Source organism: Enhydra lutris, unplaced genomic scaffold (genome assembly GCF_002288905.1).
Source record: "Enhydra lutris kenyoni isolate GAN:26980312 unplaced genomic scaffold, ASM228890v2 scaffoldscaffold17, whole genome shotgun sequence".
Classification (NCBI taxonomy): domain Eukaryota; kingdom Metazoa; phylum Chordata; class Mammalia; order Carnivora; family Mustelidae; genus Enhydra; species Enhydra lutris.
In genome coordinates, this window is record NW_019154101.1 from 9296167 (window position 1) to 9318892 (window position 22726).

Genomic DNA, 22726 nt, shown 5'->3' on the forward strand with positions numbered 1-22726 from the left:
AAGAGTTGCATGCTCTACCGACTGAGCCAGCCAGGTGCCCCAGTATACATGTCTTTTCATCTGATTTTTTACTGTACCTTTCCAAAGGATGCTCTTGGAAGGACGTTGGCTTAGCTTAGTCACAGTGAGATAGATGTCTTTAGTCTGTGTCTCCTGTATGTTGGTTCTCCAGTCTCCGCTTCCCATACCAGGACTTGAAAAGTGAAAGGACTTCTGGGTGGTTTCATTGTAAAGTGCCATCTAATGGGTGGATACCAGTTGAGCTTCTGTAAAACTGTAAATTTCATTTCCTAGGCATTTTTAAAGTTCTGAAGCTTTCTGGAGGGCAGAATATATGGTGATAAAACACTTGTCTCTTTTGTACGGAAATGCACATAAATGGTTAGAGAATGTTGAAGATTGGACCTAACAGGTACAGTAACCGTGGCTGCTTTGTTGTAGCTATTTAATATGTGTCGTTAACGTGCACAAGTCCTGAGCTCTGTTTCTGATTCTACCTTAGGTCATTGGAACTGAAAAGTCTCTGTAAACATTATGTATTATTTCAAGTCCTTGCTCTTTCACTCTAGAGATATGGAAAGTTAAAAAAAAAAAAAGTTGCTTGTAAATCTCCTCCAGGTGTTACCCGCCTGCTTCAGCGCTAGAGCAGTCCCTCTCGTGGCATGGGACTGCTCAGTATTTATAATCCTCACCTATTGATTTTATTCTGGAAGGTTGCAACACAGATAAATCCTCTCGTCTATTGGTCCTACATGAGGAGGAGTCACAGTAATTCATTCTAACACTAGCGCGCTGTACCAGTGGGAAGAAAAAAATGGTTGGATTTACTCTAGGCTGTGATCGTTTTCACTTTCTAAAATCATTATGTTCGTTAAAATGAGCCTTAGGACCAAAGAAAATATTCTATCACAGTTTAGGATTAGAGACCTCTTCAGTGAAAGAGCTCAGATTTATGGAAGTAGGAGTTAATAACACTGGCTACAGATGAGTCTCCTAACTTGGCTCCCTATGGCTTGTCACTGGGAACTCCCTTTTTTTTCCCCCACCTCTGCAGTTTTCTTGTGTCTTACTACCGCTCCTTCCCACATTTACACAGTCTATTGTTTTTCCTTATTTACTTTTCTTAGGTTCTGGCCTCATCATCTTTCCCATCTACCCCTCCTCACCTTTGGAGACACTCAGTTTCTACTTCTTCCTTGTCCCAATATTGGGTCTGTTTTTCCATCTTCTCCAACGTTCTGCCTACATTGTTTTCTTTTCCAATTTGCACTGCTGGGGCTTTCTCCCCACTATTTCTGGTAAGGGAGACCATTTTCGGTATTCTCCTTAGTGTGTGTGTGTATGAGAGAGAGGGAGAGGGAGAGGGGGGGGGGGAGGTATTGAAAGGCACTGAACTGCTCGTGTTTAAGGCACAGGCTTTTGAAAGGATGGTGAGAGATTTGGTTGGGTTTGGGGTGGGGGGGATCAGTTGTCCCCCATCTGTGGGGCATCAGCCTCTGGAACGTGGCTCTATATTACATGTGAACACAAGTGAGTCTGGAAGCCAAGAATTTCAGCAGAGCAGGAAGCTGCCCTTATCCCTTGTTCAGCCTGAGGTTACAAGCTGTTGGGCCAGAGTGCACCCTCTTTTCCTGAGGTTGCATCTGTCCAGTTTCCACATCCTACAAACGTGCTGGTCATTCTTGGTTTGGGCAGGTCTTTCCCTGGGTATCCGGGTAGGGAGAGAAAGCTCTGAGCTCCATCTTATTCCTGCTGCTGAGTGGTGGAGTAAGGACAGGGAGAGGCGAGAATATCACAGGCGAGCGAATGAAGTCAGAAGCAAGATTGGTCAGACCAGCCAAGATGCAAATACCAGGAGTTGCTGTATCTGTTGTTTGCTCTCAGGAGGAAGAATTACTGGGTTTGAAAGAGACAAACCCCAACGCTTGTCTAGAGAAGAGGTCATTTAGGGAAACCTTCAGATAAGCATGTGGATCTGCAAGCTAGGGCAGCTGCCGTGGTGGAGGAAGTGGGAGAATCTGCAATTCCTCTGCTCTGCTAGGAGAGTGAGTTACAAACCTGGAGAGCGAGAGACCATTTAAATTGGAGGAAAGTTCCTTTTTCTGAAGATGAATCTCTAAACAGCAGCTCCATTCAGATTCTGTGGCTGCTCTGCACACAGGCTTGTGCTTTTATGACATTTTTGAAAAAAATGGATTTAATGGACTGAGTTCATTTAGACAGGGGAGATCAAATGAATGAGTGGAATTAAAATACACGTCCATTTGGCCGCCAGTCATTGTTTAAGCCACTCGACCACCCAACTTCTCTAATTAAATGGCAGTGCAGTCCCTGTATAAAGTCTGCGATGGATAAATTAGTACTTGGTAAGTGCTCTGAAGATGAAAATCAGTAATGAGCAAGGGCTTTTTCCCCCGCCTTGGGCTGGAAACGGCATCTTTTGTGTTTTCCCACTGCACCATCCGTCACCTGGGTTGACATTGCAAAAAACCTCTCCCAAAGGAAGAGCAAGAGGGACACAGTAATGACAGACCTTTATTTGACGTTTACAAGGCAAATAAGGGACGAGTCTGCATCCATTTCACGTCTGTGCAAGGAGTTATACACGTTTGCTACCTATAGACGCAGGTCGTATTGTACATGAATTTATATATTAAGAAATCGCATGAAAATTATCTTGTTTAAACATTCATGAAGAGCAGACTTCCCCCAAGAGCACTGAAGAAAGAAATCCAGCTCCTGAGAACCTGGCTCACCTCTCTCTTGGTGTTTAAAGCTCTGCATGGAACCCCCTCCAAAACCAGTGGGATGTTGAGGTTGATCTGCCTTGAGGACAGGATTACGTTTTGTGGGAGGAGCTTAGAACTGCAGGGTTGGAAGTAAAGTGTGAACGGTCTGGCAAGGTCCAGCCCTGTCTGCGGGAAATCTTGCTTCTTCCTGACCTGCCCCCATCGTCCCTCCAGCTCCCCTACAAAGAAGCCAAGACCCTAACTTGTTACATGTTCCAAACTTCACTTGCAGTTTTTGCCCAGCACATCCCAACACTCTCATTTGTGTATGTTTTCCTTCTCCCACATTGCTCTGACACAGTGGCAATTAGTCATGCTAGATTGTGCAGGTTGACTAATTACTGATGGTTTTGACAGGCTCCATCAGAAAGGTTGCAAAACCCCAGTGTAAGTTAGGCTCCAAGCCGCTGGCTGCCATGCTCCTCACTGCCCCCAGAGCATGGAGTACCGTGCACCATTTCAGCCCTGGCAGCGCCTCACTCTCAGCTGTACCCCCAAATTGGTCACAGCTGAGAGAACAGCGTTCCTCACATGGTCAGGTGGAGGAGGAGCCTGGGGAAGCTCATGGTGAGGATGTGGGGGTGGGTGAGCGGGAGGGAGGTAGTGGGGGGTGGGGAGGAGCTGGGGTGCATCAGAGAGAAAATGCACCCCTGGATCAGGTCCGCAGAAACCGGCTAAAATGGCCAAAGGGGAGAAGCAAAAACTGTCCCCCTCTGAGAGATTCAAATGCAGGCAAAGTCCAAGAGATCTGGGTCGTTAATGGGGAAACAATTATGCTTATCTGCTTCCTGCCAATCGGTAGCCACCGACAGAGCAGAAGTAATTATAGATACTGTAGACACACTGTGGCATGAAGTGTTTGAATGACACTGCTTAACAACACTTCCTGCTCTAGCCCTCCCAGCATGGCCAAAGAGCTGGTTTGAGCCAGCAGAGAATACTGTCCGGGCATGGCAATGTTGTTTGCAGAAGTTTCTCACATTTTCTTTCCCAAAAAAAACCTTGCTCCAGCAACAGAAAGGAAAAAAGGTTTTGAGTTGATACTAATTTGGTTTCAACTGAAATACTTAGCATGTCATTCACATAGCTGTCTTAGCAGAGGAAGCCGACATATTTTATTTGAGAGTTTTTATAGAGTTTGGCTCCCCATAGGAGCCAAAAGCAGGGTCAGCACCGTAGATTAGAATCAATTCAGTGGAGGGAAAATAAACCTCTGGAATATATTTTATCTTCCCTGAGCACGTCTCAGGCATTAGCAATAATGCGAACCCTGTCTGTGCATGGAGAGGAAGCATCTACGGCTCAGGCTCCCGCCCATCTTCGCTCTGTCCTGTGTGGTCCCATGACCTTCACAGTGGGTGAGATGATTCCAGACTCATCATCTCCTAACTTTATGCTGCTGCTCACAGGACACACACACACCCAGAGTATTCTCTCCTTGGATGGAGACAGGAGCTGCTAAAACACGACCCATGCTGATGAGGCAACCAAGCCTTTCAGGGTGTAGATATGAGCAGACTCTACTTGCCCTTGTATGGGCTGTGCCATCTCTGCTAGGCTAACGCTGCCCAGTTTGCTAGTCTTCTGGACCTTTTTCCAGTTCTTTTAATTCATTCTGAGTGGCTGGCGGAGCAACTTGTTAACTAAACACAGACGCATCAGAAAACCATTCAGCCAACCCAGTACCAGAGTGCTGGAGTCAATACTCAGAATGGCTCCCTTGCTCTGTGTGTGTGTGTGTGTGTGTGTGTGTGTGTGTGTGCTCTGCTTCATTTCAATTTCTTCATTTTAAGACAAGGATGAAGGACCATAGTAGAGATGATGAAGCGCAGCCTTCCCTTACTCTAGGCAGAAGTCCCTGAAGAGGTGGTGCGTTCACTAGCTGACCTGCCTACCTTTCGCAGCTGCAAGTCCTTTTTTTTTTTTTTAATTTTATTTTTTTTAAACATATAATATCTTTTTATCCCCAGGGGTACAGGTCTGTGAATCGCCAGGTTTACACACTTCACAGCACTCACCATAGCACATACCCTCCCCAATGTCCAGATCCCACCCCCCCCAACCCCCTCCCCCCATTAACCTGCAAGTCCTTTTTAACAGAAATTCCAGATACCCATTGCTGGCTTTTACTAAGAGGATCTTGAATGGCTATTTCTGTTTTTTACCTATCCTTTCCAGAGGCCTCCCTGGACTTGGAGGCCAAGCCTCCCTCCCCCAAGTCACCTCTGCAAGCCTCCCTCCTCACTTATCTCATTGAGGGCCGGTCTTTCCCTGCTCTGAGTCTTTAAAAACACAGCTGGTAGGGGTTCGGTGGGGATGGCCTTGAGGCAACTGAAAATCATTCGGGCAATCTGGAGAGTTGTCTCAAAGGGAGCTTTGCAGTGTAAGTGGTTTGTTTCAGTTCTGTGATTTAGCTGTTCTAAAGATCGACATGGGTAAAGATGGGGTCAACACGATTTAAGCCCCTAACAAGTGGAGCTGGCCAGAGTGCGGAACTCAGAATGGCTTCACAATGGTCCCCAGCCCCTGCTGGCTGTGCAGTGGACAGACACACACACATACACACCGTCCACACCTGCTGGTGAGCAGTCGTACCCTCAGGACAGAGGCAGAGAAGTTGTGTGCAAAGCTTCCCACTTCAGTGTCACGCATGTAAACAGCTAATGGAATTTGGGAATACGTGGCATGGGAGTGTTCCCAGATCTCTCAGAGTTATATTTAGCTCAGGAGAGCTTGAGAATAGTTTGGTGGGAGTACACTGCCAATCAAATGAATATTAATAGTGTGGGTCTTGGAGCAAAGAAAATACTTCTTCAGTATCTGATACCTATCTATGAAGGAGATGGTTCTTAGTGTTATAAGGCTTGGAGCATGGGGGTATGATGAACCTTCGGAGATCAGGAATCAGTACCAGCTGGGAAAAGAACTCTACCTACAGTTTAAACCAAACTATTTGAGCATCCCTGGTGTCTAACTAAATACTTTCTCCCCACAATTCCTGCCCCCCCCCAACAATTTATTTCTCTCAAGTTATATCAATCTGGTTCTTTCTTTTTTTTGCTATGCAGTGTATTAATGATTCTCAAAATCTTCCAGTTTATCCCAAACTGAAACACTGGCACCAGAATTGTATCCCACATCAACTCACAGGTGTTCATCTCCTCCTTTACCCCTATCTGAAAAGAAAACCAAGGAGTGGGGCCTGTTGGAAAATCCTCCCTTATTCCGGGGAAGCAGAGGTCCCCCCTACCACATCCCCCACCTCTCTACATTTTCTCCAGGAGCAACTCTGCACAATTCTTCTTTAGCCTGGGGTTCAACTTCCCCATTAACATAGATACAACACTCCACTGAAGATGAAGTATAAGAAATTTTCTGCTTGATGTGTTTTATGTCCCATTATTATTTCCCCTGTACATCACATGCCTCTCTGAGAGGCACAGAAAAATGTGTCTGGTGCAAGGTTTTGGGGGAGGGTCCCCCACCACTTAAGGAGGAGGAGGGAGAGATGGACCCATAAAGGAATTCACTTGAAGCTACTCCCTGTACCTTCCCAGGAGGTCTGGACTCCCTTAAAAGCTCTCTCCTACTCTGGAAACTTCCTTTGCATCCACAGACTCCATTGCCATCCTCTCTGGGCTGGCTGTCTCCCTTCTGTCTGGGTCTCTGCCCTATCTGCCCTCTCCTCATGGCAGGGGCAGGACTGAGAGGTTTCCCCTGTGCAGCCTCTCAGCTGCTCATTGTTTATGGGATGAAACCGGAGGCCGGGAAAACACTGATGAGCTCAAACTGTGGCTGAGTCAAATCCATTATGCCCCAGTCCCCCCAACACCACCACAGTCACAATGGTTTCGTCCTTTTTTCCATCAGGTGGGGGAAATCAGAATCGCACATTTGCACATGCAGACTGTTCACAGCAATAAAGAAAAATGAATCAAGTATATACAAGCTCCCAAGTGGGGGACTTTCAAGGGGAAGAAACCAAGGATAGGGGAAGACTGCCTCCATGGTAGCAGCGGCGACTGGTAGTTTACCCCAGAAGTCTCTTAAAGTCAGAGGGCACAGCCAAGCTCCCGTGCTATCTTGCACGGAATACATAATATGGTCACAAAAGCCTTTCCCCGAAGAGGCGGAAGTAAAGCTCTCAGCCCTCTGGGTTCCCGAGAGTTACAGGTACAGTGGACCACTCGGTGCAGGGGGTCCTGAAGTTTCCTCGTTGAACCCCAGAGGGTTCTGGAGCATATCTAGAACAGAATTCAGAGCTCGTCCCAAATGCTGGGCTCCTCAGCAGCAGGCCTGCCTTGTTCCCTGGGCACAGGGTAGTGGGCACCCAGGCAGGGCAGGCACCCATGGGAGAAGTGGGCACCAGCAAAGGAACCTGTCGGGCACCTTCTCAGCTGTCACGCCCAACACCACCCACAGCCACTTCTAGAAACAGCTGCCGCTGGAAGCCCAGACAAAGCCCCCGCCAAGAAGCTGGGTGGTGAGATGACCGGGCAAGGTGAACAAGCAACGCAGACGTGGGAGAAGCATCCCTTCACGGGGAGGTGGTGGGGACGGTGACCCAACCGGAGGCAAGCAGGGTTGGCTCGCGTCCCCTCAGCTCTGTGTGGCTGGGTTATACGAGCCTCTTCTCTCGCATGCTGCAATCCCGCTAATAAGCCATTGACCTTGAGTGCGAGTCCGGGGCTGATTTGCTGCTCTGTCTTGGGGTACCCCAGGGGCCTGGTGGCTTCATGGGAAGAAATCCTCCTCAGTTCAGCAGCAATCGGTTTTTCTCTCCTTCTGCCACGGTGATCAAATTAGCAGAGCTGTTTCTCCACAGAGGAAATGTGGCCATGGGTCCCAGGAGGCACTGCCCGTTTGCCTGTCTGATGGCTTTGGGAAGGGAAAGCAGGGATGGATGCGAGCGTGTGTCCCTACCCCGCCCAAGCCCCGGCAGGGGCTCTCCCACCTGGGATGGCCAGCCAGCCAGCCAGCAGCGAGACCACAGGGAGGGCAGGTGCGGGGGTCTTAGCTGCAGGAGGCCTGGCAGGTGGCTGCATAGATGCTGCTGCCCACGGTGCCCCCGCTGCTCAGGCTGCTGGTGGGGCACTTGAGGGGCCTCATGCTGCTGTCCCCCTGGGTGTGCAAGTGCTTGAGCCGCCAGCGCTCCCAGCTCCTCCGAAACTCCAGCTGGACCTTCCATGGGAAAAGGAGGGAAACAACAGCCATCATGCAAACCAATTGTCCACGAAATGGCCCCGTTATTACATTAGCAGGGAAGGGGGAAAAAATATCCACTGCATTATATTAAGAGACACAAGTCAAGGCCTTTGGGCGCCTAAATTAATATGCCAATAAAACTGTTTATCGTTGTCTCTTATTTTCCGCCTCTTCTCAGGAGAGAGATGAGGTTGATGATCTAATTGGTCTCTTCCATCTCTAAACTCTGTGACTCAGCTAAGTCCCCTCCACAATCCATCCTATTGTTTAACGGAAGAGAACAAGAGTGAGAGCAATGTGGAGACCGGAGCCGGAGGGAGAAGACGAGGAGGAGGGAGAGCCTGACTTCAGAGCAGCGTGGAGCCCGGTGGCCAGAGCCTGCCTGCCCAGGACTGCCCTGCTGTCTTGGGCAGCAGCATGGGGGACCCAGGCGTGGGTGCCAGCGGGAGGCGGAGCGGACTGTGCGTCCAGCTGCCCTGCTCTGCGCCAGCTCACTGCCTGGCTGGGGACCTGTGACAAGTGTGCCGACAGGAGGTACAGGGACACCCCAGGGGGATAGGAGCCTCTGCTTGTGCAGCAGCATGGAGGCCCATCTGGTCTCACAGCCTTAACTGCAGAGGCTGGGGAGAAGGAGGATAAATGGAGGCACATCTGTGGGAAGCTACTTCAGGGACTGAGGTGGTTTCATGGACACCAGCAGGAAAAGGGACGGGCCTGGGACTTCTCAGAGCTCTGACCCATGCTGCCCTTTCTGCCGGGACCAACTTGTCCTCATCTGGATCCCCAGTCCTAGCGCCGTGCCCCACATACAGCAGGCCCTCCACATGTGCTTTGTAAATGAGCTGAGGGAAGGAGTGAGTGACAAAACAAGCATCTGACACAGGGCTCCTTGTGCTACTGAGTTACTACAGTGAAACAGAGGGGGTGATGCCACGAGTCCCAGACACCTGTCCCTGCACTTATGGTGGTACACCTCCTCACCTGCTAAGTTTACCTGACTCCCTGCCTCAGAAGTCCTGTCTGGCCAGACCTCAGGCTCTGGGATTTGGGAGGAATGGGTGAAGCTCACTCACTTCTGTCTACACTTGGGGGAAGAGGCAAAGTGACTGCTCATGTGCCACAACTGGATAGTGGCAGATCTGGGATTGACACTCAGGCTTCTGAATCAAAGCCATGGTGAGAGGACACGTGAGCCATGGTAGAACCACCCCCTCCACTCCCCTCCCCAGGTCTGCGCTCCTGGCAGCTGAGGCAGGACCCAAGTCCAGGCCATCTTTTCAGGTCACAAGTACCTGGCATTGCCATGGCAGCCCTGGGCCTGGAGAACAGCTTTTGTGGACAGAGATCTCAGCCCAGGAGCCACGTGTGTTTTTATGGCCAAGTGAAGGTGACATGTCTGTCCTGGTGCCTGGAGGAGCCAGGGCCTGAGGCGTCTCTAGGAACTGGGCAGCGCACTTGAACAAGGCAAGTTCAGGTCTCCTGAACCCCACAGCCTGAGCCTGGGAGAGTCCAAGGGGAGAGGCCAGCTGGGGATCTGGTGACTGAGGGGTCATTAGTTGCCAAGGATCCAGTGGGATGTGTGCCCGACCCTCCCTCCTGACAAAACTAGGCCAGCCCTGGGAGGTGGATGAAGCGGGGAGGTGATGGAAGAGAGCCGGGAGGAAACTCAGCCAGGGTCCAGGAGACTTTCTGCAGAAGTGGTGGGGAAGGCTGGCACGCGTGTGTGTTGGGGGAAGCACGTGCTGCCGGCAAGGCTTTGGGGAAGAGGAGGGAGGAGGGGGAAACAGGAACTGCGAGGGACCGAGAAGGTGAGAAGGCACGGAAGGGAGCCTCATCACTCCAGCCCACACCGGGGACGCCTGCCAACCTGCCCTGTCCCTGGGAAGTAAAGCAGCAGTGCTAGGGCCAGCAGGCACATCACCACCCCTCTGGCTGAGAGCCATTCCTGAGGGAAGTGCTACCCTGCGGAGCTGCCGGTTCCTTGTCTCTCAGCATTTTCTTCAGTTCTTTAGGAAGTTCTTTGTGAGGGCTCAGGTGTGGGGAAGAGCTAGCTGGTACCTCACGTGCCTCCCGTGGAGCAAGGGCCTATCTGGAGGACAAGGCCCCTGTGAGTGTTCTCTGCACCGGCCTCCTCTCCTTCCCCCACCCACCCCACACAAAGCCCAGTAAACCCTCGGAGACTGGCCGGAATGCCTCTGTGGGCCACTCTGTGCCTGGCCCTGCCTCCCCTTCCCAGCGCTGAGCCATTAGTGGAGACCCCTCCCCGTCCACCAGCCCCACCACCTTCGAGCTGTTGAACTGGGGCTATTCATTTCATTTTGCCAAGGCTTAATTTCCTCACCTGTATAATGACAATAGCCCCTACTGCATAGATTGCATTTACCAGAACACGTCTGGCCAGAGCCAGACTGTGAGCACCTTGTACACAGTAAAACCTTCAGGAAGCATCTCCCTCCCTTTTAGAGATCCATGTGCTCTGAGCATCATTAACTCCACTTTGCAAAAGAGGAGACAGGTGTCCCACTGTGGGCATGTGACTTGCCCAAAGCTACACAGTTCATTAAGCCGTGGGGCCTGGATGGGAGCAGGGACCTGAAGCCACAGCCCACGTCCCACCTCTGTCCCACCACGTCACACTGCGCTCTGAGCCATCTCACGGCTCCCTGAAATACCAAGGTCCCTACACACTGCCACCACCATGTCCCCCATGCCCACAGCACAAGTAAAAGTAATGTACGAATGCAGACTCTTGAGATCCCGAACTCCCTCGGTGACAGAAGGCACACCAGGAGCACAGGATCTTTGAGGAGCTGTGTCCTCGAGTCATTTGAGCCCCAGACTCACAGATATAAACCCTCACCTGGGCCTGAACAGAGTTAAGAGAGGCCTCCAGTGGCTCCCCAGAGTCTGGAATGGAAGATTTCCCACCCTCTCTTCCTTGCCGGGGTCCTCCCCCTGTGGCTACTTCCCCAGAGGGCACCGGTACCACGTCTAGTATTACCATTTGTTTCCCTCCTGGAAGGAAGGGGGAGGGGGTGCTGTGGCATTTGTGACACCCAGTCCGATGGCATGGGGCTGCTCCTGATCTGCTCCAGCACAAAACTGGGTACCTGGGTGGAAGGGGCCTTCCCCAGGCACCATAGGCACAGGTACCCCTCCCCAGGGGCTGACGGTCTCAGAGAGGGCTATGGTCCAGGAGGATCCACAGGAGAGGAGAGGAGAGGGTGTGGGGGTTAGCAACAGCCCCCTTCTTCCACCCCAGCAAGCAGAAAGCCCCTATAGGAATGCACCCCTTTGCCATGGTAGGCGGGGCTCTCCCCTGCACACACACAGTGGGCACATCCCTCTTTCTGTTAGAATGCATTCCAGTCCCAGCTCTGCCTCCACTTCCAGGCCAAACCTGGGGCATGCTTCCTATTCTCTCTGATCTCCAATGATTTCACGTGTGAAAAATGGGAATATTAAAACCATAATTTTAGCAGGGATTTTTTTTTTTTTTTTTTTTTTGGTGGTGGTGGGGGAAGCAGTGACAAATAAGATAGTGATTATTAAAGCCCCAGTATGTGACCTGGGTACGTCTACTGTTGAATCATCTTTTAACCATCACCTGTTCACTCCGGACCCCCTTCACACCAGGCTGGGTCTTCCCCAAGTTCACACAAATTAGGGTATACCTGTGTGTGCGCATGAGAGAGAGAGAGACCCATGTACAGAAAACAACGCATGGACAAGATGCTTCCTCAGGTCTAGTGCCTAGTGGGATGTGTAGGGGGTTTCAGCTGAAAAGATGGATGGGAGTCCCCCTTGACAACTCCAGAACAGCCTATAAGAGTGGTAGCATCCCGTAAGGGTCCCCACCGTTCCCCCTCAGGCCTTACCTCATTGTTGACAAAGCAGTACAAGATGGCGACCATCAGCCCCTGGAAACAAGAGTCCCGCCATCAGGGAGGAAGTGGGAAGGAGTTGCCCTACAGGAGACCCTGAACTCCTTGGGGCTCTAGTCCCAACAACCACTTCCTCAGAATGGGCAGCCCCAGCAGGCCCAGAGCCCACGTGGAGGGTTCCTTCTCCTTTCCTTTCTGGAGATACAAGAAGGCCCCTTGCTTAGATACTGCAGAAGCTCTTCCTCCTTGAGGAGGTCTGACCCTAGGAAGTCCTCTGATCATGGGCCATCTTCCCACCACGGCTCCGTCTGCTCACTCAGCACACTCGCTGCTCCAGAGCTGTCATCTGTGTGTGTGTGTGTGCACACATACATGACGATCACTTGCATAGGCCTACATGTGTGTGGCCCTCCCACAGGCCTCCTGAGGGACTGAGACCAAGCTCTCATACATCTGTGCCTGTGGGATCAGCTAATACTAGGGGAGAGGATGAATCCTTGGCTTTGGAAACTATGTGATGTGGCACATCTTGTTTTAACACCTCCGAGCCTCAGTTTCCCCCTCTGTAAAATCGGGTGACCCGCACACCTCCTGGGGTGCTGCAAGGACAATGTATGCAAAGCCCCTGGTGAGGTGTCTGCACCCAGCAACAGCCTGGGATCCAGCCACTGTGATGCCAGGCAGGGTGCCCACGGCTGCCTCTGGGAAGGCGTCTTGTCCCACGTGAGGGTGCCGGGTGCCGATTCTAGCCCCGGCTCTGCTCCAGCCACAGAACTCTGGGCATAGCCTGCTTTCCCCTTGGGCCCCAAGGTGCCCGTCGGCACGGTGTGGGCCAGAGTCTACCCCACTGTCACTCTGCGACCTGGCAAGTGAGGAGGTCATGAACTCACCTGGAAGGAGGTGAAGGACAGCTCTGTGAACAGCTTGATGAAGCGCAGCATCCCCCGGGCGTGCTCGTCCATCACAAAGGCAAAGACGACCTCGTGGGTCCCCAGCAGAGGGATGAGTGTCAGTGTGGACTTGGCAAGTCTAGGGGGTGGGGATGAAGACATCGTTCTGGATCTCTCCCAATGGACTCTTCCCCTTTCTGTGCCCCGACCCCACATCTGGGGCAGCAGACACTCCCACCCAAGACACACTGGGCTGGGCTGCCTGGCAGGGAGGAAGTAGAGGTCAATACCCCCAGAAGCCCAGGAGCTGCCCAGGTCCAGGGCTAAGGACAAGGCTTGGGGTCCCAGGCTGGCCCAGGTGGGAGAAGAAGGTCATGTGGGGTCCCAAGCTCAGCACCCCAGGATCTGTCTGTCTCTTCCGGAAACAAGGGCTGAGGGGACCCTGCAGAGAGAGCTTGGGCGCATCACCTGCACTTGATGTCCGTCTTGCACATGACATTGGCTTTGAGCTTGGACACCACAATGCAGATGACCCGGATAAAGATGAGGAAGTTCACCTGCAGGGCAGACAGGTGGAGGCGGCTGGGGGCCCTCTCAAAACACCCACAATCTCCCGGCCTTTCCGCAGCAGCTCCGGATGCCAGAACTGCCACGCCCGCCCCCACACCATCACTCACCCCAATGGCAAAGAGAATGGGTAGCCGGATGATGAGCCAGTAATTCATGTTGGAGTTCCTGGTCCAGCAGCTGGAGGGGAAGGGAGACACAGAGCCCCCAGCTCACAGAGCAGGCCCAGGGGCACACAGACACGGCCACCATGAGCCACCCAACAACCAGTCTCACAGACTCACACAGAGTTCTTCAAGCCACACACACACACACACACACACACACACACACACACCCCACAGCCAGAGTCCTAAATACATGGTCAGAAAGATACACATGGCCCCTTCAGGAACCCACAAACACTCAAGTGTGTGCCTAGTATTATACACAAAATAGCAGAGACATTTCATAATTATTACAGAAAAGCCACTACATGCTCCTTGGACCCAGCACTGTCTGCCATCACACAGTCCCAGGGAAGGACAGGGAAGGGGTACTAGAGAACTGAATCTGTAAATGAAACTCCTGGTCCCTCAGTATATTCTCCCAACAGGTAGTAGCGACGTGCCCCAGGGGCCAAGGAATCCCGTGGGATCTGAGGATGGGGACCCAGGAGCAGAACACTCACCCCTCATCCTCATAGAGGTACTTGACAATGCCCCAAGGGATAACAAACAGCAGGGGAACACCTGAGAGGAGAGAGGGAAAGAGAGAGAGAGGGAGAGGGGCTGGTAGGCCTGAGCCAGCACCAGGCACACTCAGGGGCCTCTCCTTCCCCAGGCCTCTCCTGCCATCATGCCCTTCCCTTGCCTGACCACAAAACCACTTCCTAGCAGGTGTGGAACTAGGCTGGTCTGGGAGCATGGGAGAGCGGAGGCGGCACGAACACCCACTTCCCACCCCACACACCAGACTCTTCCTCAGAGAGAAGATCCCACCATGTTATAGCTGTATCTGTCCTCACTCCTTTGCCCCTCCCTCCCAGGCACACTGTCAGAGCTTGTCCGCAAGTCATGGCTGAGGCATGAGGATGCAGACATCCAAGTAACAGAGGGACAAGACCATGGAGTGTGGAGAACATGCAGGTGAGGTGGGGACAGGCCAACCCTCTGATGCCCTCCTCTCTCTGCTGTGGCCCTTGTGCCCAACTCAGTCAACTCCTTCAGGCACTGGAAGCCCCTCTGGCCACCTGTGCCCTACCTGCTCTCACCGCAGGTGGCTGAGCAGAAGCCTGGAGGGGAGGTAGGGACCCTGACTTTGAGGCCAAGAGCCCAGCTAACCGCGCAGTGGCCCAGGGTAACAACAGCTCCAGCGTCCACACTCTGCACTCAGCTGAGGCTCAGCTGGTGTGGCAGGATGCCTCTAGGAAGGGCCCCTGAGACCCCTAGCCCCCGGTATCCGCACTGTGGGGTAGCCTACGCCGTGTCAGGATCGGTCTGCATGACCGATAACGTGCGCAGAAGTGACGGCATGTCACTTCTGAGATTAGGTTATAAAACACTGTCTTAAAAGGTTAGAAAAGGCTTGCCTTGGCTCTCTGTCTCAATCTGATTGCTTGCTCTGGGGGACACCAGTTGCCAGGTCGTGGGGGTGCTCAGAGAGCCCATGGAGGCCCCTGTGGTGAGGGGCGGAGGCCTCCAGCCAACAGGCAGCAAAGGGCCTGTGCTTCCTGACAGCCTCCCGAGTGAGTTTGTGGGGGACTCTCCAACTCCAGTGAGGACTTGTGGTGACAACCTCCCAGGGGCGACAGCTTGACTGCATCCCTGTTAGAGACTTGGACCCAGAGGCATGCAGCCCCATTGAACCCAGATTCCCGCCCATAGCAACTGCGAGAAGAATGGCTGCTTTCAGCAGTTTAGTTGTGGGATCTTCTGCTCCCCAGGGGACAGCCTCATTCATCTTCAGAGCCTCGGCGCTTGGCTCGCCCTGAGAACTCAATACATTTGCTGACTTCAAACGGACAGCCCATCCTCACAACAGATGGAGATGAGTCAGGAGCTCAGGAGGGGACAGGTGGGACTAGAACCTAGAACGCAGGGCTGCTATCCCACGGCCACGCCAACCACCTTCAGTGGCTTTCTGCACCAGCTCCCCATGCCTGTCCCTACAGGTGCTTCTCGCAGGGTGGGAGATGCGGGCATCTGAGCTAGGGTACTGAGGTGTGCGCACAATTATCTGAGTGTGTGGTGGGGGGGCAGTCCGTGCCTGTGCAGCCTTAGGGGGTCTCCCCCAAGAGCACGTTTCCCCAGCCTTTCTTGTTGCCATGATCCATGTCCCCAAGAGCAGCTCCTGAGCAGGAGAGATGCCTGGAATTATAGCGAAGACAGGGATGGAGGAAACAGCAGCTGACCATCAGTTTTCATCGGATCTCCTTCTCCCTGGTCATTTATTGTCACACAAGCCAGACCTCTGAGCATCCATGATGCTTTACCAACAGGCCCTCGTGAGACTGCACAAGGGACGGGTGGCTTCCAAAGGCCTCAGAACATAGCACGCCACACAGAAGATGCTCAAAGACGATGGAAGGAAGTAATGACGAGTGGATTGATTTATCAGTGAGAGCAGGGGAATTCTCCTGGCAAGAACCTGCCAGTTCCCTGAGCCACGCACGCCTGTGGATGCCTCCCTCTTGGACATTGCCAGTCACCTGCTGACCTTTCTCCCTGAGACCCCACTCCAGGATTGGGGAGCTCACTCATGTTATCAACAAGACCCAGCGAACATCACTCACTCATCAGCCTCTCCTTAGCAAAGCCTTTTTAAAAATGCAGGCACAGCTATACCACACGCAAACACGACATGCCCTCAGCCGGCTGCATCTTTCCGCTACTTAGAAAGTCAACAAGACAGGCTGGAGGGGGAAAAAGCCCAAAGTAAGACACATAGGACTGGCCCTGAGAAGTAATGGTTCCCTTCTCCATCACGTGCCTTCCCCCAGGCAGCCTCTTTGTGGCGTGTTATGGGGACACCCCGCTGCTGGCAGATGGCTAAAGAAGCTGACATGTCTTCTGGGGACTCCCCAGCTGTCCCCAGTCCGAGTTTTCATTTTGATTCTTCTGCCAGCACATGAAGCTGAAAGTTGTTTCCAAGCATCCCAACATGGGCTAGGTCCCCGGGCCCCACAACAGAGCTCTTTGCAGATCTGTCTTTGTGTCCTCTGTCCCTGCCCCTTTGTCTTTCCCTGTATCTTCCCATCCCAATCCCTCAAGATGGAAGGAAGGTCCCCCTGGTCCTACCCCTTTGCCCCCTCAGACCCTGAGCCACGGCATGAGGTGGTAGGAAAGGATGGGCGCCCCTCCCCCATTTCCCACTCAGAAACCCCTAGGATGCTATGTGCCCCCACCAACCCTCCACCAACCACCCCCACTCCTCTGCATACATCACACTGTCCCTCTGATTGTTCCTGCCCTCAGGTCGCCATGGAGACAGGCACGAACAGCGCTGATGCTATTTCCCAGAATGGATAGGCATGGTCCCCCACCCTCAGGACAGCCTTCCCAGAGCTCCCCTCAGTGATGTAAAGCCACCCACCCTCAACTAGTGGCAGGGCTCTCCAGCTGCCCTCTGCCTGGTTGACGGACCCAGCCTAGGAGGGGAGGAAGGCAGAACAGGGAGAGATGGGCCCTGGGGGAGGGAAGAGTGGGAGCAAGGAGCTGTACCCAGAGGCCAGGCCCACCCACCCACTTGTGCAGGGGCCCAAGCTTGCTCAGCTGGGCCTTCAGGGGATTCAAGAGGCAGCACAGGACAGAGAAGTTTCCATGACAGGCAGCAGGGGCCAGGGGCCTGGGAGTCAGGAGGCCTGGTTCCAGGGCCTGCTCTGCCTGTGAGGCCCTGCCCTCTCTGGGCCTCAGTGTCTTCAAGATATTGATCACCCCCTTTAGAGGCCCCCTTCTACAATGGGGCCATATAGAGCCAAGTGGCTGATGGATACCAACAGAAAGGAATGTAGGGAGGGGACAGGAGTAGGGAGGCTAAGAGGGCCAGACAACCAGTGGAGGCTTCCTGAGGAAGCGGGCTGAATGGATGAGGAGACTGTATGGGAGGGGGACTTCACGTGGCCTTGACTGAGGCCATAAGTCCCCAGAGGTCAGAGGTCAGGGCAGAGTGGTCAGAGCAACCTGAGGCAGGGGAAGGAAGGAATGACAGTAGGGAATGACTGAATGGCAAGCTAGAGGTGGGGGGCAGGGCCATGGGCAGATTAGGAAGGGCCAGAGGGCAAGGTTCTCTGGCTCTGTCCCCAGGGGGGCTCCTGAAAATGAATACTCCCTGTTGCATTTGTTTTCCCTGTCCTGGGGGGGGGGGGGGGGGGGGGGGGCCGGGGGGGGGGGGGGGGGGGGGGGGCTCAGCCCATGTCCTCATCAGAATCCCACATGGCGAGAGGCAGAAGCACAACCAGAAATGTTCCAGCAAAAAAAAGGACACAATGGTTCTCCGCAAACTTTTTTGGCTAGAACATTTCCAGCTGGGCTCCTGGCGCATCCGCGGTCCACCCTTCCTCAGCGGGCTTCTGGCTAACCAACCCTGCCCTGCCAGGATCCTCGGAGCCCACCTCGTCATCATTGGCTGACAGAGCCACAGCCCCTCAGCACTCACCTCCCGACCCCCTACCCTGAGCTCCAGGACTCTCCTATTTCCCTCAGGGCCTGGGGCTCCCTCCCCAAGGGTCTTAGAGCTATCTGAGGACCGTGCCATGGCCGCCAGTATATGTGTGTGTGGTGTATCTGGTCAGACAGGGTGGAGGCCTCTGCTTCCATAAAGTGGGAAGGGTTGTGTGGGGAGGGGAGGGTAACCACAGTCCCATTATCTGGGGTTATCCAGCAGGCCTGGCCCCACTGGCCCAGCAGTGTGTTCTCAGTACCAAGCCAGCTTCCTGGGGGTGGCCTGAGGGTGCTAGTCCTGAGAGAGGTCAGGGTCTCCCACTTCCCACGCCACAGGTTGGGGTGGAGGAGCGCGTGAGATGAAGGACTGTGGGCCTTACCCCAGCCTATGCTCAGATACAGCCTGAAGATGCGCTGCTCGGAGAAGACGGAGAAGGCCAGAAGCGTGTACAGGTACACACCCTCCACCAGGAGCCAGTAGTAGTTGGCTGCCACGCAGTACTGCATGAGCAGGAACACCAGGCGGCAGCCCAGAGAATCCTGGGGGTGGAGAAAGGGTCCCCAGGGGACAACAGCTCTGCCCCCCCGCCTCCCTTGGCCCCTCTCCCCATCCTGCCCCAGTCTCTACCCTCCTGCCTTGAATGCAGGAGGAGCGAGCTAAGGCCTTCTTGCCAGGGCCAGCGCTAAGAACTTGGACCTGCTTTAGCACACTGAATCACTACGGTGGTGGCAGAAGCCATTAGCCCCATTACAGCTAAGAAAATTGAGGCCCAGAGACGTTAAGCGACTCACCCCAAGCTCTACAGCTAGTTAAGGAGCAGAGCTGGGAGTCCAGCCTGGGTCCGTTTCCCAAATCCCCTTCCTGGGTCAGACAGAACTCCTTAGGGGCAGGGAGAGGGTCCACCTCCTTAGACTGGGGGATCCCAAGGGGGGACTGCCTGTCCCATCGGACTGGGGGCTCCCTGAGGACTAGGTGGGGGCAGCTTTTGCGTTTCTTTGTGCCAGGTCTGGGTGGGGCGGGAGAGGCTGCCTTCCCTGACTGTGCAACCCTCCCCGGGGCCCTTCCTGACCGAACCACACACCTGGTAGGAGAGGAGCCCATCCCACTGGTGCTGCTGGGGGGCCGTGCTATACATCCACTTGAGGACCGCGTCCCTGATGAAGACGGACAGGGCTCGCAGGATGAAGGACGCAAACAGGTTCAGGTGGATGTAGTTCCGGGTGCAGTGCAGGTGTCTGTGGGACAAAGCAGAGCTCCTTCCTGGCAAGATGGCCGGTGGGTCTGCTCCACAAGCCTCAGTTCTCAAGCTAACGAACCCCCTCAGGCATGTGTCTGTCTCTGGGACTGTCTTTTCTTCCTCTGAAAATGCCCTTCTTCCTCATAACCCTGAAAATTCTCAGCCCAATGTTAAGTCCTGCCTCTCCACGAAGCCTTCAGGTGTGTGCTCACTGCCACCCTCCATCCACACTATCCTTCCTTCTACGGCGTCTTCTTTTCTACAGAGTCGTGTGTAAGCCAAGTGATTTGTATGTGAGGACCCCTCGGCCCAAGAGAGACTTCCTGAGGAAAGGACCCACCTCTCACATGCCTCAAGGTTGCCTCACAGAGGGCTAGGGCGAAGCACATGGTAGGAATTCAGGAAGTATTAGACATAATTTCAATATCCTTTCAGGTAAAAAACGCATAGCTAACTGCAAATACAAGGGCGTTTCTTAACTTGATAAGGGCTATCGAACCACACTGGGAGCAAACATCATTCTTAACTGAGGAATTTTATAAGCATTTCCTTCTAATTCAAATAAATAAGAATTGCCTAGCCTAACAAAGCTATCATCACGTCTATTGAACATCATAGTCCAGATCCTGGCCGCTGGAAGAGTGCAAGGGGAAAAAAAATCATAAGAATTGGAAATAAAAGAACAAAATTGTCATTATTTGTAGAGGGGAGAGTATCTTCATTGAGAATTCAAGATAATCTACTCACAAATTATTAGAACCAATTAGGAGAGTTCATCTAGCAAGGTTGCTGATGTGCGTTTATGTAGAGCAGCAATAAACACTTAAAAAACACATTTCAAAAATTCACTTACAATTTTTTAATTGGCTACATAGAAAAAAGTCCAACAGAAGATGGGCAAGTTCTCTATGGAGGATATAATAAAACTTGCTTAAAATTGTTAGAGAAGACTTAAAATCCCACGTTCATGGACAGAAAGACTCACTATTTTGAGAGTGGCAATTCTTGCCACTGTAACTGATAAATTCAATATAGCCATACTAAAAACTCCAACAGGGTTGGGGTTTTTTTGTTTTCCTGGAACTCTCAAAACATACAAAGAACGAAGGGCCAAAAATACACCAGACACACGTAAAGAACCACAAAGTGGGCTTTTACTTTAAGAGAACTGAGGTCTTCAATGAGTTTATAGTAGTTAAGCCCTCATGATACTGGCAATAGGACAGATAAATAGACCAATGGGCAAGAATACAGATGACAGAAAGCAACCCAGGCAAAGATAACTCTTGCTGCATCACAGAGTAAGCGCCCTAAACCCAAAGGGAAAAGGATGGGCTATCATAAACGGTACTGAAGCAATTAACTTGACGTGTATATAGAAACAACATTAAGTCTCTTAATTTCACCATCAACAAAAATTAATTCCAGGTGGACTACAGAGCCAGAAGGAATGCACAGAACTTATGACCCTGGGATAAGGAAAGATTTCTTAAACAAGACCATAAAGGAATTTGGTCTTTGGGGAAAAAAAAATTGATAGTCTTTTTTAATCAATTGGCAAAATCAATCTGTATCAATTAATAACATTTACTGATAAATTTTATCAGTAAAAATGGATACATCGATATGTTTCATTTCATTAAAATTAAGGACTTCCAGGTATAAAGGCCACCACCAAGTGAGTGAGAAAATAAATCACAGATGAAGAGAGGATATACCCCGGATTAAGATCAAGAATATATAATGAAAGGCAAAATAGTAAAGAAGAAGCCAAATAAGCCAATAAAAAAAAGTAAGCAAAGGATGGGAGTAAGTGATTCACAGAATGAAACAGATGCAAATACTTGATCCCTCTAGGAATCTGGGCTGTGCCGATTAAAATCACAAGATATTTCACACACTTCAGATTAGCCACAATTAGGTAAAAATACTAACTACTGGTGAAGATGGTAAGCAAAGGCAATTCTCATTTATTACTGGTAAGAGGGCAAATATGACCACTTTGGAGAGCAACCTCACCTAATAAATAAAATCATGTGTTCAGAGCAGGCGTTTCTACTCAGAGGTGTGCGCCCCAGCCACCACCCCCCACCCCCCCACCCCCCCACCCCCGGGGGAGAAATACACAAGGGGTCATAAGTAAGAATGTTGCTTGTAGCCAGGTTTGTAATTCAGAGGAGAAGAAAAAATGGAAAACCTTAAGTACCCATTAAAGTGATAACAAATAAATTGTAACATGTTATACAACAGAGTCTGGAGTGACAGTTAAAATAAATGAAACAGAACTACCTGTATCAACACAAATGAATCTCACAAAAACACACCAGGCCAAAAATAACATTGCAAAAGGGGTTGTACAACATGCCCTTAAAAATATGCAAAACCCGCAGCTACATATTTTCATAGATACTAAAAAGGTGGCAGAGATATAGAGATGCAGGGGAATTATAAGTAGCCCCTTTGGGGGTTCCCTCTGGTTGGGGGGTGGTGGGCAGTGGCAGGGAGGGACCCCCCCCAGGGCAGCGTGACTGTGCTGGGTATTGAGCACAAGAGTGATCCATAGCAGCCACTGTATTTTCAGATCGCTGAAATACTTCATAATACAAGGGGGGAATGTTCACTGAGTGAATGCATTTATTTTAATTTATTTTATTTTTGAGTGAATGCATTTATTAAGCACTGACTGTGGCCCCGCATTCATTCACTGTGCCAGGTGCCAGTGGGGGCAGCAAGAGGAATGAAGCCTGTCCTGTTTCTGCTGGCTGGTGGCCTGAGGTCCCTGCACTCAAAATCCCTCCTGACCTTGAACCCAGGCCCCTCCCACTCACCCACCAAGTGCAGAGGGAGTGGGAAGAAGAGGGCCCTCTGGAAGGAATGGCTCATCAAGGTTAGCCATAGGAAGACCTCTTCCATGGGGCTGATAAGCTCCAAAGAGAGCAAGCAAATCTCTAAATCCTTGAGCTCTTATCTAAAATCATAATGAATTCCTACTTAAGCTTCGCAAGCTCACGGGAGAGGATATCCCCTAATCCTGCCACCCACTACTAAGGTTTGGGGGTGTGTGCCTTTTGTATTCCTTGTGTGGTATTTGTTTTTTTTTTTTTCCTTTTTTGCAGTATTCTAAGCATGCTTTTACAGAGTGGAGATTAGACCAAGCATACAGTGTCCTAGTCCATGTTTTCAGCCTCGTATGTGGGAAGGGGACAGGCTCTCCAGAGATCTCTTAGGAGGAGAACCTGCTGCATGGTCACTTTAGTTTGCTGCTCCCTCATCTGGGGACAGAGTGGGGCATTGGCATGGAGCAGCCCCTCCAGCACCACCCCCCCCCACTTCTTACCTGAAGCTCAGGAGGATGGCCGAGGCGATGACCAGAGCGGAGAAGGAGAGCGTGTAGCCCACCGTGTAGATGATGGAAAAGGACAGGAGCTGCTCCTCTGGGGAGCTCTGTGTGCACACGAGGGATATGGTGCACATGAGGTAGCCCACGCCCTCCTCTCCCCCTTCCCTCTTTCC

The 22726-nt window shown here is 52.0% G+C and overlaps 1 protein-coding gene across 1 annotated transcript in view; it reads right to left on the reverse strand.

The window, feature by feature from the left end:
• Positions 1 to 7802: 7802 nt before the first annotated feature.
• LOC111147798 (glucagon like peptide 1 receptor) overlaps positions 7803 to 22726 on the reverse strand; it is a 31422-nt gene continuing 16498 nt past the window's right edge. Inside the window, exons 5-13 of the mRNA XM_022504037.1 lie at positions 22551 to 22657; positions 19058 to 19211; positions 18356 to 18515; positions 14006 to 14066; positions 13446 to 13515; positions 13237 to 13325; positions 12769 to 12907; positions 11873 to 11914; positions 7803 to 7970 (exon numbers count right to left, since the gene is read on the reverse strand). Of these exons, the coding sequence (XP_022359745.1) occupies positions 7803 to 7970; positions 11873 to 11914; positions 12769 to 12907; positions 13237 to 13325; positions 13446 to 13515; positions 14006 to 14066; positions 18356 to 18515; positions 19058 to 19211; positions 22551 to 22657 (990 nt within the window). The remainder of the gene's footprint in view (positions 7971 to 11872; positions 11915 to 12768; positions 12908 to 13236; positions 13326 to 13445; positions 13516 to 14005; positions 14067 to 18355; positions 18516 to 19057; positions 19212 to 22550; positions 22658 to 22726) is intronic.